The sequence below is a fragment of the Ranitomeya variabilis genome, chromosome 5 (genome assembly GCF_051348905.1).
Source record: "Ranitomeya variabilis isolate aRanVar5 chromosome 5, aRanVar5.hap1, whole genome shotgun sequence".
Taxonomy (NCBI): Eukaryota; Metazoa; Chordata; class Amphibia; order Anura; family Dendrobatidae; genus Ranitomeya; species Ranitomeya variabilis.
The window spans coordinates 132640630-132654100 of NC_135236.1; the positions used below are offsets into that span (position 1 = coordinate 132640630).

The 13471-nt window shown below is 43.1% G+C and overlaps 1 protein-coding gene across 2 annotated transcripts in view; it reads right to left on the reverse strand.

Moving 5' to 3' along the window:
• UBAP1L (ubiquitin associated protein 1 like) overlaps positions 1–11757 on the reverse strand; it is a 36292-nt gene extending 24535 nt beyond the window's left edge. The window contains exons 1-2 of one of the 2 annotated variants that reach the window (XM_077263319.1): positions 11709–11757; positions 5685–5844 (exon numbers count right to left, since the gene is read on the reverse strand). In XM_077263319.1, coding sequence (XP_077119434.1) covers positions 5685–5816 — 132 coding nt within the window. In that variant the 5' untranslated portion in view covers positions 5817–5844; positions 11709–11757. Of the gene's footprint in view, positions 1–5684; positions 5845–8369; positions 8425–11708 lie in introns of those variants that run through there. The other variant, XM_077263321.1, reaches the window with a different exon arrangement.
• Positions 11758–13471: the final 1714 nt, after the last annotated feature.

A 13471-nucleotide genomic window follows, 5' to 3' on the forward strand; every position in this document is an offset into this window, starting at 1 on the left:
AAATGCTGATTTTGCTAGCGCCTCGATTTGTCTGTCCGAGGGGTCCTTAAGGGAAGCCGCGTCCGGAATAGACAGAACTGTCTGTGAGGATAGCCTGGACACAGGCGGGTCGACCTTAGGAGACTCGGACCACTTGGAGACCAGGTCGGAGTGAAAAGGGTATAACACATCAAGCAGTTTCCTGCCTGGGAAACGCTTGCCAGGGTTTTCCCAGTGAGTGGCGGTAGTGTTGTCAAACTCCTTGTGATTAGGGAAAACCCTAGAGGGACGTTTAATCCATTTAAAAGCAACGGAGACGTCCTGAGAGCTTGCCTCATCCTCCTTAAGATCAAGCGTCTGAATGATAGCTGAGATAAGGCTATCAACCATGTCTTGTGTTCCGGAAGTCTGATCTGCATCCGAGTCAGATTCCGACTGAGAGGTGACATCAGACCCGAGGTCCGCCTGTGAGGAAGGGGAACGGGCAGATAGGGGAATCCCGATGTGGTCCGGTGAACTGGAGAAGGATCTAGATAAAGTCCGTTTTCTGTCTCTTTTGTCCGGTCTGCCTCTGTGAGAGTCTAGGACAGGTGCGGGCGAATCGCCGTGAGAGGCGTTCGTGGCACTGGTGGCATTAGAGAGAAGCGGGATGCGTTCAAGTGCCTGGACCAGGGACTGAGAAACCTTAGTCAGGTCGAACACAGATTGAGACATAGCAACAGCCCACTCCGGGGGAGGGGGGGTGCACTCGTCCCGGGACCCTGAAGCTTCCAGGGGAGCTGACATGGTGGGAGGAACGCAGGACGGGCAGAAAGGAGATGGCTGACCTGAAACCCACTTTTTCTTACAGTGAGCGCAGGCGTAATGGATGGCCGTAGGGGCAAAGGCCGGGGTGGGGTCGGACATAGGTGGATATTACCTTGTCCCCAGAGAATACTGCCAGGTGGAGTAGGAGGTAGCGCTGAGCCTGGTGAAAGACAGCGGTAACCGCAGGTGCCTGTGTTCCCCCGAGAAATCCTGTGTCCCACGCGATGAGCAGACGCTGACAGGGAGCAGGAAGCAGGAGAAAAGAGCGCGGAGAAAGTGCGACGCTGTGGGCGTGCACAGGACCGAAGGGGGGAAAGAAAGGAACGCCCCCTGTAAAACTGAAAGCAATCCGGCCGCTATACCGTCGACCGCCACAAGAGGGCGCTCAAGCAGCAAGAAAGGGAAAAGCAGGGAGACGCTGCACATCCCGGCCGCACTAATTCCGGCCACCACCAGAGGGCGCTCAAGCGCTAAGAAAGGGAAAATGAGGCAGAGAGAAATGGCGGGCGAACGAGCCTGCAAGTTTGAATAAGGAGGGGGAAAAGATGCCAGCCTTCCTGCTCCCATTCTATGCAGCCCACTTCCCTGTCAGATGCTCCCCTATGGTAAGAGGAGATCGCTGCTGGGCAGGGTATTGGTGGGGATGGGGGGTTTGTTGATTGAAGATTCCCTACCTGCAGATGAGGAATCATCAGGATCCCTGGTAGATAGAGGGTCCTGGAAGTAGTCCTCCTTCCCGCGCCACGACTCTCCGACGCAGAAGACGGCGTCGACCCCTGAACAGGGGGAGAGGGTCACTGGATGTGACCGCCGTCTTCCTCTCAGCCCGCTCCGAGGAGAGGGATGAGGAGGGGATACGGGCAGGACTGGCCACCGAAGAAAGGGTCACCCTGAACACCCAAATGGGTGACAGGGGACAAAGTCCTGCCCAGCGGGTCCGAGAGGGTGCGATGTGGGTGATACCACACTGCTCTCTCGGTCGCTCAAAGTGGGGAAGACAGGGTGAGAAAACTGCACCCTGTTACCCTGAAGAAAGAGTCTGAAAAAGAAAGGGGAAATGATTAAAAACACACAACAAATCCCTGTAAAAGAAATGCGGATCTGGTGTTAGATCCAGGTCCGCCTCCTACAGACACTAAGCAAAAACTGAGTTGCCTGGTGCCTGTCGGAGGGTGTATACTGCCGGGGAGGAGTTACTTCTTTATTTGCATAGTGTCAGCCTCCTAGTGACAGCAGCATACACCCATGGTTACCTGTGTCCCCCAATGAAGCGAGAAAGAAATCATGTTATCGGCAGTACCTAGTCAGGAACCCTGGACAGCCTCGTCTGATCAGGCCTCTATACTAGTTTTAAAAGATTGTTTGGAGTATGGTACATTTAATATATTAATAAAAGTTACATTTTAGGGGTCTGTTTGCTTTTTTGGGTTTTCGATATTTTGAGGCCCTGTGGTCTATCTTTCAATTTTGGTTTCCTATCAACAGTACATGTCCCATCCACACTCTATCACAAATTTCCATAACCTCTCTAACCTTATACCCTTTTGCCCGGCCGCCACTTCCCCAGTCCCACTAACAGGAGCTCTATGGAACGCTCGCTCTCTCTGCAACAAACTTTCCTACGTCCATGATCTTTTCATTACTAACAAACTTTCCTTCCTCGCTATCACCGAAACCTGGCTCACCCCTTCTGACACAGCCTCTCCTGCTGCACTTTGACATGGTGGATTCCACCTTTCCCACACATCCAGCCCCAGCAGCAAGCATGGTGGCGGAGGTGGTTTTCTCCTGTTAAATAACTGCTTCTTCACCCCAATCCCACTGCCACCCTCCGTTACCATCCCTTCCTTTGATGTGCACTCTGTGCGCATCTACTTCCCCACCCACCTCCAACTGGCTGTCATTTACCCCCCCCCCCCAGGGCCAGCCACCACCTTCTTTGACCACTTCACCACCTGGCTACTTCATTTCCTGTCTGCTGACATCCCCACTATCATCATGGGTGACTTCAACATCCCCATTGACATTTCCCTCTCAGCTGCCACTAAACTTCTATCTCTCACTTCCTCCTTCAGCCTGGCTCAATGGTCTCACTTCCTCCTTCGGCCTCGCTCAATGGTTTCTGCAGCCACTTACAAAGATGGTCACACACTGGACCTCATCTTCACCCGCCTCTGCTCTCTATCTAACCTCTTTAACTCACCTCTACCTCTTTCTGACCACAACCTGCTTACATTCTCTTCCTCTCCAGGTCCACAGTCCCCACCCAACAAACTTGCACACCTTCGCAGAAATATCAAACACCTCAATCTACACTCTCTCTGAATCTCTTCTCCCTCACACAGACATACACTGTGTGCAGAATTATTAGGCAAGTTGTATTTTGATCACCTGATACTTTTTATACATGTTGTCCTACTCCAAGCTGTTCAGGCTTGAGAGCCAACTACCAATTAAGTAAATCAGGTGATGTGCATCTCTGTAATGAGGAGGGGTGTTGTCTAATGACATCAAAACCCTATATAAGGTGTGCTTAATTATTAGGCAACTTCCTTTCCTTTGGCAAAATGGGTCAGAAGAGAGATTTGACGGGCTCTGAAAAGTACAAAATTGTGAAATGTCTTGCAGAGGGATGCAGCAGTCTTGAAATTGCCAAACTTTTGAAGCGTGATCACCGAACAATCAAGCGTTTCATGGCAAATAGCCAACAGGGTCGCAAGAAGCGTGTTGGGCAAAAAAGGCGCAAAATAACTGCCCATGAATTGAGGAAAATCAAGCGTGAAGCTGCCAAGATGCCATTTGCCACCAGTTTTGCCATATTTCAGAGCTGCAACGTTACTGGAGTAACAAAAAGCACAAGGTGTGCGATACCTATGGACATGGCCAAGGTAAGGAAGGCTGAAAAACGACCACTTTTGAACAAGAAACATAAGATAAAAAGTCAAGACTGGGCCAAGACTGACTTTTCAAAGGTTTTATAGACTGATGAAATGAGAGTGACTCTTGATGGGCCAGATGGATGGGCCAGAGGCTGGATCAGTAAAGGGCAGAGAGCTCCACTCCGACTCAGACGCCAGCAAGGTGGAGGTGGGGAACTGGTATGGGCTGGTATCATCAAAGATGAACTTGTGGGACCTTTTCGGGTTGAGGATGGAGTGAAGCTCAACTCCCAGACCTACTGCCAGTTTCTGGAAGACAACTTCTTCAAGCAGTGGTACAGGAAGAAGTCGGTATCGTTCAAGAAAAACACGATTTTCATGCAGGACAATGCTCCATCACATGCCTCCAACTACTCCACAGCGTGGCTGGCCAGTAAAGGTCTCAAAAAAGAAAAAATAATGACATGGCCCCCTTGTTCACCTGATCTGAACCCTATAGAGAACCTGTGGTCCCTCATAAAATGTGAGAACTACAGGGAGGGAAAACAGTACACATCTCAGAACAGAGTTTGGGAGGTTGTGGTGGCTGCTGCACGCAATGTTGATCATAAACAGATCAAGCAACTGACAATCTATGGATGGAAGGCTGTTGAGTGTCATCATACAGAAAGGTGGCTATATTGGTCACTAATGTTTTTGGGTTTTATTTTTGCATGTCAGAAATGTTTATTTCTAAGGTTTGTGCAGTTATATTGATTTACCTGGTGAAAATAAGCAAGTGAGATGGGAATATATTTAGTTTTTATTAAGTTGCCTAATAATTCTGCACAGTAATAGTTACCTGCACAAACAGATATCCTCCGAAGATAGCCAAATCTAAAAAAAACCCACTCCAACTTCCAAAAATATTAAGCTTTGATTGTGAGTCTTTTGGGTTGATTGAGAACATAGTTGTTGATCAATAATAAAAATAATCCTCTAAAATACAACTTGCCTAATAATTCTGCACACAGTGTAAGTTCCTTTCACAGTGCGGATGCCGATGCCGCTTTGTATAACACCACAATAGCTGTAGCTCTTAAATCGGTTGCCCCTCTTACACATACCATAGCTCGCAAAATCAATAGTCAATCCTGGCACACCAACCTGACCAAAGAACTGAGGCGGGCTTCCAGAATTACTGAGTGGAGATGGAAAAAATCACACTCCAACGAGGACTTCACCGCATTCAAACAGTCCCTCACTAATTTCAAGACCACACTCGCTGCAGCAAAATAAACCTACTCTTTTCATCTCTCATATCTCCGTGTCACAACCCTAAACAGCTATTCAACACTATCCTGGATCTCGTCATACCTAAAAGACCGGACATTCAGTGTTTCCCACTCACACACCACCTCCTCACCTTGCCCCCTATCTGTCGGAGTCCCGCAAGGTTCAGTCCCAGGGCCCCTGCTCTTCTCCATTTACACCTTCGGACTGGGACAGCTCATAGAATCTCATGGCTTGCAGTATCATCTCTATGCTGACGACACACAGATCTACATCTCTGGACCGGATATCACCACCCTACTAACCAATATCCCGCAATGTCTGTCCGCTATTTCATCCTTCTTCTCTGCTAGATTTCTAAAACTTAACATGGACAAAACAGAATTCACCATCTTTCCCCCATCTCACTTGACTCTCCCAACAAACCTATCCATTAAAGTACCGTAAATGGCTGCTCACCCTCCCCAGTCCCACATGGTGTGGCCAAATATCTCAGTGCACCTTCCCACCTGCTGGTTTTCCATCTATGTCCTCCCTTCTCTGGTTCTATAAAGCCAGATATGTCAATCAATGAAGAGGGAGGTTGGAGATAGAGGGAAAATAATTATTTGGGAGAGTATTTAAATGTTTGGCTGCGCCAAAGCTGCACTGAGCGCCTGCACGGGGGTTGAACAGTCATTCTCAAATAAATACATATATAATATAGGAATGGTCTATGCAAGTAGTAATCGGATCTCCATGACTCACCACAGTACACATTAATGTATCGCTGCAGTCTGGAACATTAATATTTGAGAGGTTGGCTATACTTTCTTCAGGAGAGGGGACAGGGGTGAATCCATCATACAATTTGAATGGGATGTCATCCAGAACATTCATTCCCGTGGCGTCTCAATATAGGTGAAGCCTAGACAATGATAACCGAAACTTAGAAGGGAAGACACTAAACTTAATTCGATGTGTGACGATTACTATATGTTCTTACCCCGTAATCACTACAATCAAGTAAAGGACAATTGCATATGATGGAAGCAATGAAACAGCAATACCACATTAAAATACATGCTGCTGACACAAACCAAGTAACAGGACTATGCCGAATGTTCATGATACTATGAATTGACAAATATCTCATCGACATTGTGTGATGATGAGATCTGACAGCCCCATCACCTCTTCTATCCCTTGGAATAATATGGACATGGAGTCCCCATCTCGAACACAGTCAGGTTGAGTTCTGTTTCTTTCCCTTTTTACCTTTAACCGGCTCTAAGCATGGTGTAATACTTCACTATAACATGGGCGACATTGGCATATATTTCCTAACAACTTACTGTCAGTGTTGTAATGAGTGATGGAATATTTTGGAAAATACAGAACATTATTCATGAGTATGCCTGCTCTGCAAGAAATCATATAACTATTGTATCCTAAACACTCACATGGGAGGTCAGTGTTCACAATCTTGGTTATTTAGTACCCTGATCAGACAGCCAGAAAACAATGCTGGACATATAGACACCTACGGCAGGCATAGATATCAGATACCAGACCATAAAATGTCCAGGTTAACCTCTTCTTCTTGGCCGCATAACCCAGACCTCCTGTGACCCAACCTGAACTGAACACGAGCCCCATAGAACCGTACTATGATCTACGTTTGGTTTAGCAGAATCGTGGAAAGTCTGCATTTGGGTCTTGTAGCCGAAATGTGGATGTTAAAATGTGGGCATAATATGGTTGCATGAAAACGGGCCATCTAGAAAACAAATGGCATAGACGTGTTAGTCTACAATATGCAAATTTCCTCTTCAGACAGGAAGAGGACTAGAACTCTAGTGCCACCTACAGGTAGTAGCAATCCTAAAAGTCAATGTGGACCCTTTAACGAGCCATGTCATATGAGTTAGGATAGAAGCCAAAACCAAAATCTCAATTTGCAGAACTGTGTTTCGAGGCACTGCCACTCATCAATACAAAGTGTGAGATCTGGTTTGGCTGGGTGAGACGTATCTGACCAGGATCCAAGGGTAAACATTTCTCCTTGTGGAGAGTGACATGTCAAGTCTGACATGCCAAGGTGAGGAGACTCTGGGGAAAAGACGCAAATTGTCTCCTATACACACCTATCCTTATCCATTGTAGGAATCTTAGGCCTCATTCACACATCAGAATTTCATCTGTAATTTTATTCCAAAACCAGGACTGTCTCCAAAACACAGACCAGGTGTCGATCTTTCAATTAAAGTTTTTCTCTGTACGTTCCCCTCCTGGTTTTGGTATACAAACACTGATGAAAAATAAGATTCCTACAATGGATACGGTGGTGTGTATATTGTAGACTAACACGTTTATGTCATTTATTTTTTAGATGGGACGCATATTATACAGAAAATAAAAACTGTTAAACAGTATTTTATACTTCATACCTGTCAAAATACCAGATGGACTCCTCTTCAGATGTAAAAGAAAAAGTTCCCACTGAAACGGTGCGCGCTGTCAGCGATAGCTCATTTCAATGGAATCTAAACAACGCGTTTTGGCTTCAACAGCCTTGGTCAGGTCGAAACGCATCGTAAAAGTCCCATTCAAGTAAACTACCGTTGACAGCATACATTTCAGTGGGAAATCCTTCTGTTCTATCAGTATTACCAGAGGAGTCCATCCGGTGTTCTGAAAGATACAGATTTCCCTTTGGTGACCTGGTTGGAATCCTATCGATCACAGGAGCGCACCTTATAGCTCACTCTCATGTTGCACTGCTTTACCAATAGCAACTTCCTTGCTTGTCCTTGGGATATGCTTTCCAGAATTTGTGATCTTTACATCAGTAACCTATGTAGGAATAGCTATCCCCGAATACATAGGAATGAGCATTAGGTTCTAGGGTTGTGCCTGTCAACAAGCTGATCCCAGTGACATCTAGCAGAATTATGAATGCAGCTCTAGGTGATATAATATAACCTGGAAGTCATTGTTATCAGTGTACTAAAAATAATTTACAAATTAATATTACTTTTCTGGATATTATCTTAATATATGAAATATTGAACTGTTAAATAATATAGATGTTAGTTGTCAGGCATGAAATGAATTGTTCTTTCACGTTAATTATGATATACAGTAAATATTTCCTTGGTAATACATTTTTTTCTTAATAGCCTTTCTGTTTTTGTCTCCTGATTTCGGTGATTTTAATTCCTACAACAGGCACACAGATAATCCTACAGAAGAATTATAGCAGCGTATAATGCTAATTATCTGAACGTCAAAGCCACAGAATATTCTTCTAGTTCTACCAAAAAAGGGATTAGTATCAAATGAATCATTATAACGAGTATTGTACTCTGCTGTATAATGTAATAAATATCAAAACGGATCACAGGAGTTATACAACGTAACATCCATGCAATGTATAGGGACTGCACATACCGCTGGGAGCACAGAACTCGCTGCTGCTGCAGGCTGTATCCCAAGTGAACAGTTCTATAGAAGCCAGACGTCTGCAGACATTCGCAAGACGCCAGCAGGTATTTACCACGGCAGACTTACTAATCAGCCTAAAGGCTTAGTGATGCCACGTGTAACACCCACAGGTAGCATCAGGCCACACAACACAAGTTACGCAGGAGGCTTATTAATCCCATTAATTCGTCAAGGGATGTATGATAGCGAAATGTGACCGACAGGATACTACACAATGGGAATAATGTGCATTAAGACTGGAGATTCATTCTAGTTAATAGCTGAAAATATGAGATAACTGGAGTATTTGTGAAAAAAACCCTCTGAATATAAAAGGAAGTCCTATTAAAACATATGGCTTGTAGAACAGGTTAAAAAATACTTTTTTTTTATGTGAATATATGCACTCCTTCCCCAAATCCTAGGAACATGTACAAATTGGGCTATATTTTTTTTTACAATAAACACCTCCTCATTTAATATACAACCTATACTAGACATAGAGTACAAAGTCCAAATATGTAAAAAAGTATATCAATTTTTATTACAAATTAACAAGTAATAACTCACATATAATAAGAAAAAAGGCGGCGATGGAGAGAAGTGGCGCAGTGTCAACAAAATGCCACAGCACAAATCCATACATAGCATATCAGGCATGGGGTAAAAGCCAGAAAAAACAATATACATAACCGGTAGTAATATATTACAGTATACATAATGTATATTGATCCACTGCCACTGATCAGAGAAACAGAGTTAAATGCAATACACTGGGAAGTATCCACATCGTAACAAATTTATATTATCACAAGTTATAACTAAGAGGAAGCCCAAGCGAAACGCGCGTTGGGGCTGGTTCCATTGGCACGTCCATACATAGGTTACAATGGGTGAGATGTCCCTATTTGGGTAACTATCACTGCCATGATCTGATTTGATGCTATGGATTCTCTGGGTTTTGTTGTCCTTTTTCTTAGTTATAACTTGTGATAATATAAATTTGTTACGATGTGGATACTTCCCAGTGTATTGCATTTAACTCTGTTTCTCTGATCAGTGGCAGTGGATCAATATACATTATGTATACTGCAATATACTATTACCGGTTATGTATATTGTTTTTTCTGGCTTTTACCCCATGCCTGATATGCTATGTATGGATTTGTGCTGTGGAATTTTGTTGACACTGTGCGCCACTTCTCTCCATCGCTTTTTTTCTTATTATATGTGAGTTCTTACTTGTTCATTTGTAATAAAAATTGATATACTTTTTTACATATTTGGACTTTGTACTCTATGTCTAGTATAGGTTGTATGTTCCTATAGTGTCCGTTTTTTTGTCCAACATAATGACACTACAGCGTGTCTTCAATCTCTTGTTTTTCATTTGGTTGATATTGAATATACGTCCTCCTTTAATGTATATTCTGATATTGGGGCCGAGTCTAATGATGTACCCATCCTATAGTGCCATACACACAAAAGATTAGGGACATTCTGGGAGAGTTTGCAAGAACGCCTGTGCTGCCGATCCGGAATGAGAATTTTTTTTATAGCATGCTGCTAGTCCAATTTTACGGTTACTTACCAGAGGGAGGACAGCTGTAGTGGAGCCGGGTGTCAGGAGGCAGGGTTGCTGTTGCAAGAGGCTGGCGGTGGCGGGAGTGGGGCGATGCTGCGGGCCCCGTGCTGGAAGAAGGGGTGTCCTGGCTGTGCAAGGCTGTGGGCCCTGGGCTTTCGCAAGCTACCATAAAATTGGACTATAAGATGCACCACTATTGTATTTTTTTTAAAAAAATCTTATTTTACTCCCCAAAATGGGTGCGTCTTATGGTCCAGTGCGTCTTATAGTCTGCAAAATAAGGTAATTCTGCTCAATATTAATATTAACATATTTTTATCATTTTATATTGATATTAATTTTATAATGTAATATTAAGCGGAATTGAGTATAGTGATTAGCTGCTACTGCTAACAAATGTTATGATGCGGCTTATTGTAACATGTATTCTTATCAATAGCATCTAAAAGCCACATCATTTACTATTTTTTATAAAGTTTATAAAAAGTAATAAATCATACTGCTACATTCAGCCATTGTACCTTGATCTACAGTTCCAGACACATTAAGACGCCCCACATCTACTGCATTATGGCCGCCAGAGTACTCTCAACACAGTATGATGGACCCCACAACCCCTCACATACAGTAGTGTGATGCCACCACACCGTATGATTGCCCCGCAGCTTCCCCAGGCAGTATGATGGACCGAACACTTCCTACTCACGGGCATCTCGCCACTGTACACAGTAGACTATTCAGGTATGCTTTTACAAGTGACTCTCCAGCCCTGGATACAACATATTAACGTGTATGGAGATTATATTTATATACAGTAGTATAGACAAAAGGTGGGTTGGTCAATTGCAAATAAGAGATTGGCTGCCTATTCCTCTGGAGCAGACCACATTACTCCCTACTGCATGAGAAAATGAATAGTGTATCATGGAATAGGCACAAAAACACATTTTTTTTGAGTGTTTTATTTTTCTACCTTTATATCCCCCAAAAAAGTTATTACACCACGAAGTGAAATATAGCAACGTTTCGGACAACACATCCTTCGTCAGGCTAGGCATACAGTAGTGTAGTAGCTGTGTTGTTCTGACTCAAAGTCAGATTACGGGATCACCGGTAAGGCCAATTTGTGGGACACGGCACACTCAGTCACGATTGCTTGGAGAAAAGAAGTGCACCCCGTTGTGAGCATAAACCGTTCTGTATATTCTCCTATGAGCAGATTTCTTATACCATTTTCAGACAAAGGTAGTTCTCATTGGAAATTCCACCCGCCGACCCTTCTCACAAGCAAGATGAGATTTTAGCTATTTAGTCTTTCCCAGTGTACTACCCATAACATGGAGTTTTTTAGATCTTTTGCATATGAGATAGGAAAATATTAGACCAAATATGAAATGTTAAGAAAAATATTAAACATAATACGAGACTAATTAATACTAAAAAAAATAGAACTTAGAAAAATATTAACCCTTCTACATCGAGTACGGTACGTGTGGAATGTCCTTCTTGATGGAAACAAAAAGAAGCAAAAATGCACTTGTACCAGTATGGAATAACTGGTCTGTGTAGGGATCCAGAAAGAATGTGAAAATTACTATTGCAAACAGGAAAATTACCCAGTGTCACACCAAGCAGTGGATGTAGAGGAATGCGGAGTGACCTTTTTTCGTCCAAGAAGACCATTCCACACATACCTTAAAACCTGAAGAAGGGTACATTACCTGAAACGTTGCTATACTTCACTTTGCACTGTAACGACCTTTTTGGATCTGTGAGTAGAATAATAAAAAACATTTAAAAAAATTCCTTTTTGTGCCTATTCTTTATGAGCTATTGCTTTACACACAATTAGGTTTCTGATATATTTACGCTAATGAGCAAAAGAGTAGCAATTTTTTGAACTTTTGACTTTCAGACTCCATATCTTGAAAGCCAAAGATGGATTAACAAAATACTAATAAATAAAAATAAAAATTTAGATTTTTAGGAGAAAATGATAACAATGCAGTGACATAACAAGAATCTGCATAACTAATCATATGCTAAGTAGTTGCAAGTCAAATTTATGTATGAGATAGCAAGAGGATTGTCTACAAAATGATGGTAGTTTCATGTTCGCAGCAGGAGTGGATGGTGAGATATGGAGCCTGGAAGTCAAGTATTCAAAACATCGTTACCCTTTTTGCTCGTCGGTGCATCTAATAGACATAGTATTTTTGAAAAATACTCCTATCGTAGTAAAATATTGTTTTTTTGTCATGATCTAACAGCTGAAAATTGGCAAACTTGCTGTGTTGGAGAAGTTGATAGCCACAAAGTACTGGTCATAATGGTTGTGACTCAACTTTTCCTGTACAGCCTTGGCTAAAAGTTTTGAGACTGACACAAATTTTGGTTTTCACATAGTTTGCTTCTTCATTGTTTTTAGATCTTTTAGTCAGATGTTTCTATAATTTCTGAAGTTCGAATATTAGCATTTCATAAGGTTTTACAGTTTATTGACAAATTTATCAAGTTTATGTAAAGACTCGATATTTTCGGTGTTGACCTTTATTTTTGAAGCCTTATGTAATTCGCCCTGACAGCTGGACCTCAGCTTCTGTGCCAAATCCTGACTGATGACAAGCCGGTCTTACCTTATTAGTGCTTGGAGTTACCACAATTTCCGTTTTCATCATTGAATTTCCCCAGGGTCGTAGGGAGAACTTGCTCTTGGAGGATGCTCCGATCCCATTCTTTATACGCTACAATGTTCTTAGGTACAACTGTGAGTGAGCCCCTCCATGAGGAAGCTGTACTCTTGGCGTGACACAGGACTCGAGGTAGCGCTCACCTCTTCTCTTCCAGAAAACCATTTTTCCAGAGGAAGACCTCTATTAGGCCCCTTTCACACATCAGGTTTTTGCCGTCAGGCACAATCCGGCGAATATTGAAAAACACGGATCCAGCGGCAACTTTTTCTTATAGACTTGTATTAGCGTCAGATTGTGACGGATGGCCTCATGTTTCATCTGTTTTTTTGCCAGATGCCTCCAAAATTAGTTTTCTGGCGGCCGGAGAAAACGGAAAAAGGAATGTTTTTTCTGTCCGGCAAAAAAACACCCAGCGACGGATCCAGCGAAAAACTCATGAAACGTGAGGTGAAATGATGGAATCCGGTGACCGATTCAGTTTTTTATTAAAGAAATCATGCATTTTCCATTCTGGAAAGTCTCTCTCTCTCTCTGGATTGATGTAAGGCATACCAATGTCTTGGTACTGGTACTTTGTACTATATGTAATAAATCTGCTGTGCAGGGAGTTTTTAGAAGCTATGTGATGACTGGTCGGCAGAGTTGTTAGGATGGGGAGGAGATACTTGTTCCTATTGGTGTCACTAATTAGTAATGTTATTTAAACCTGCTGTTTGCACTATGGTGGTATGGAGCGCCCGCTAGGACCGTGGGGTACTCAGTACCGGGCCGGTTCTGTTCTTAAAGGGGTG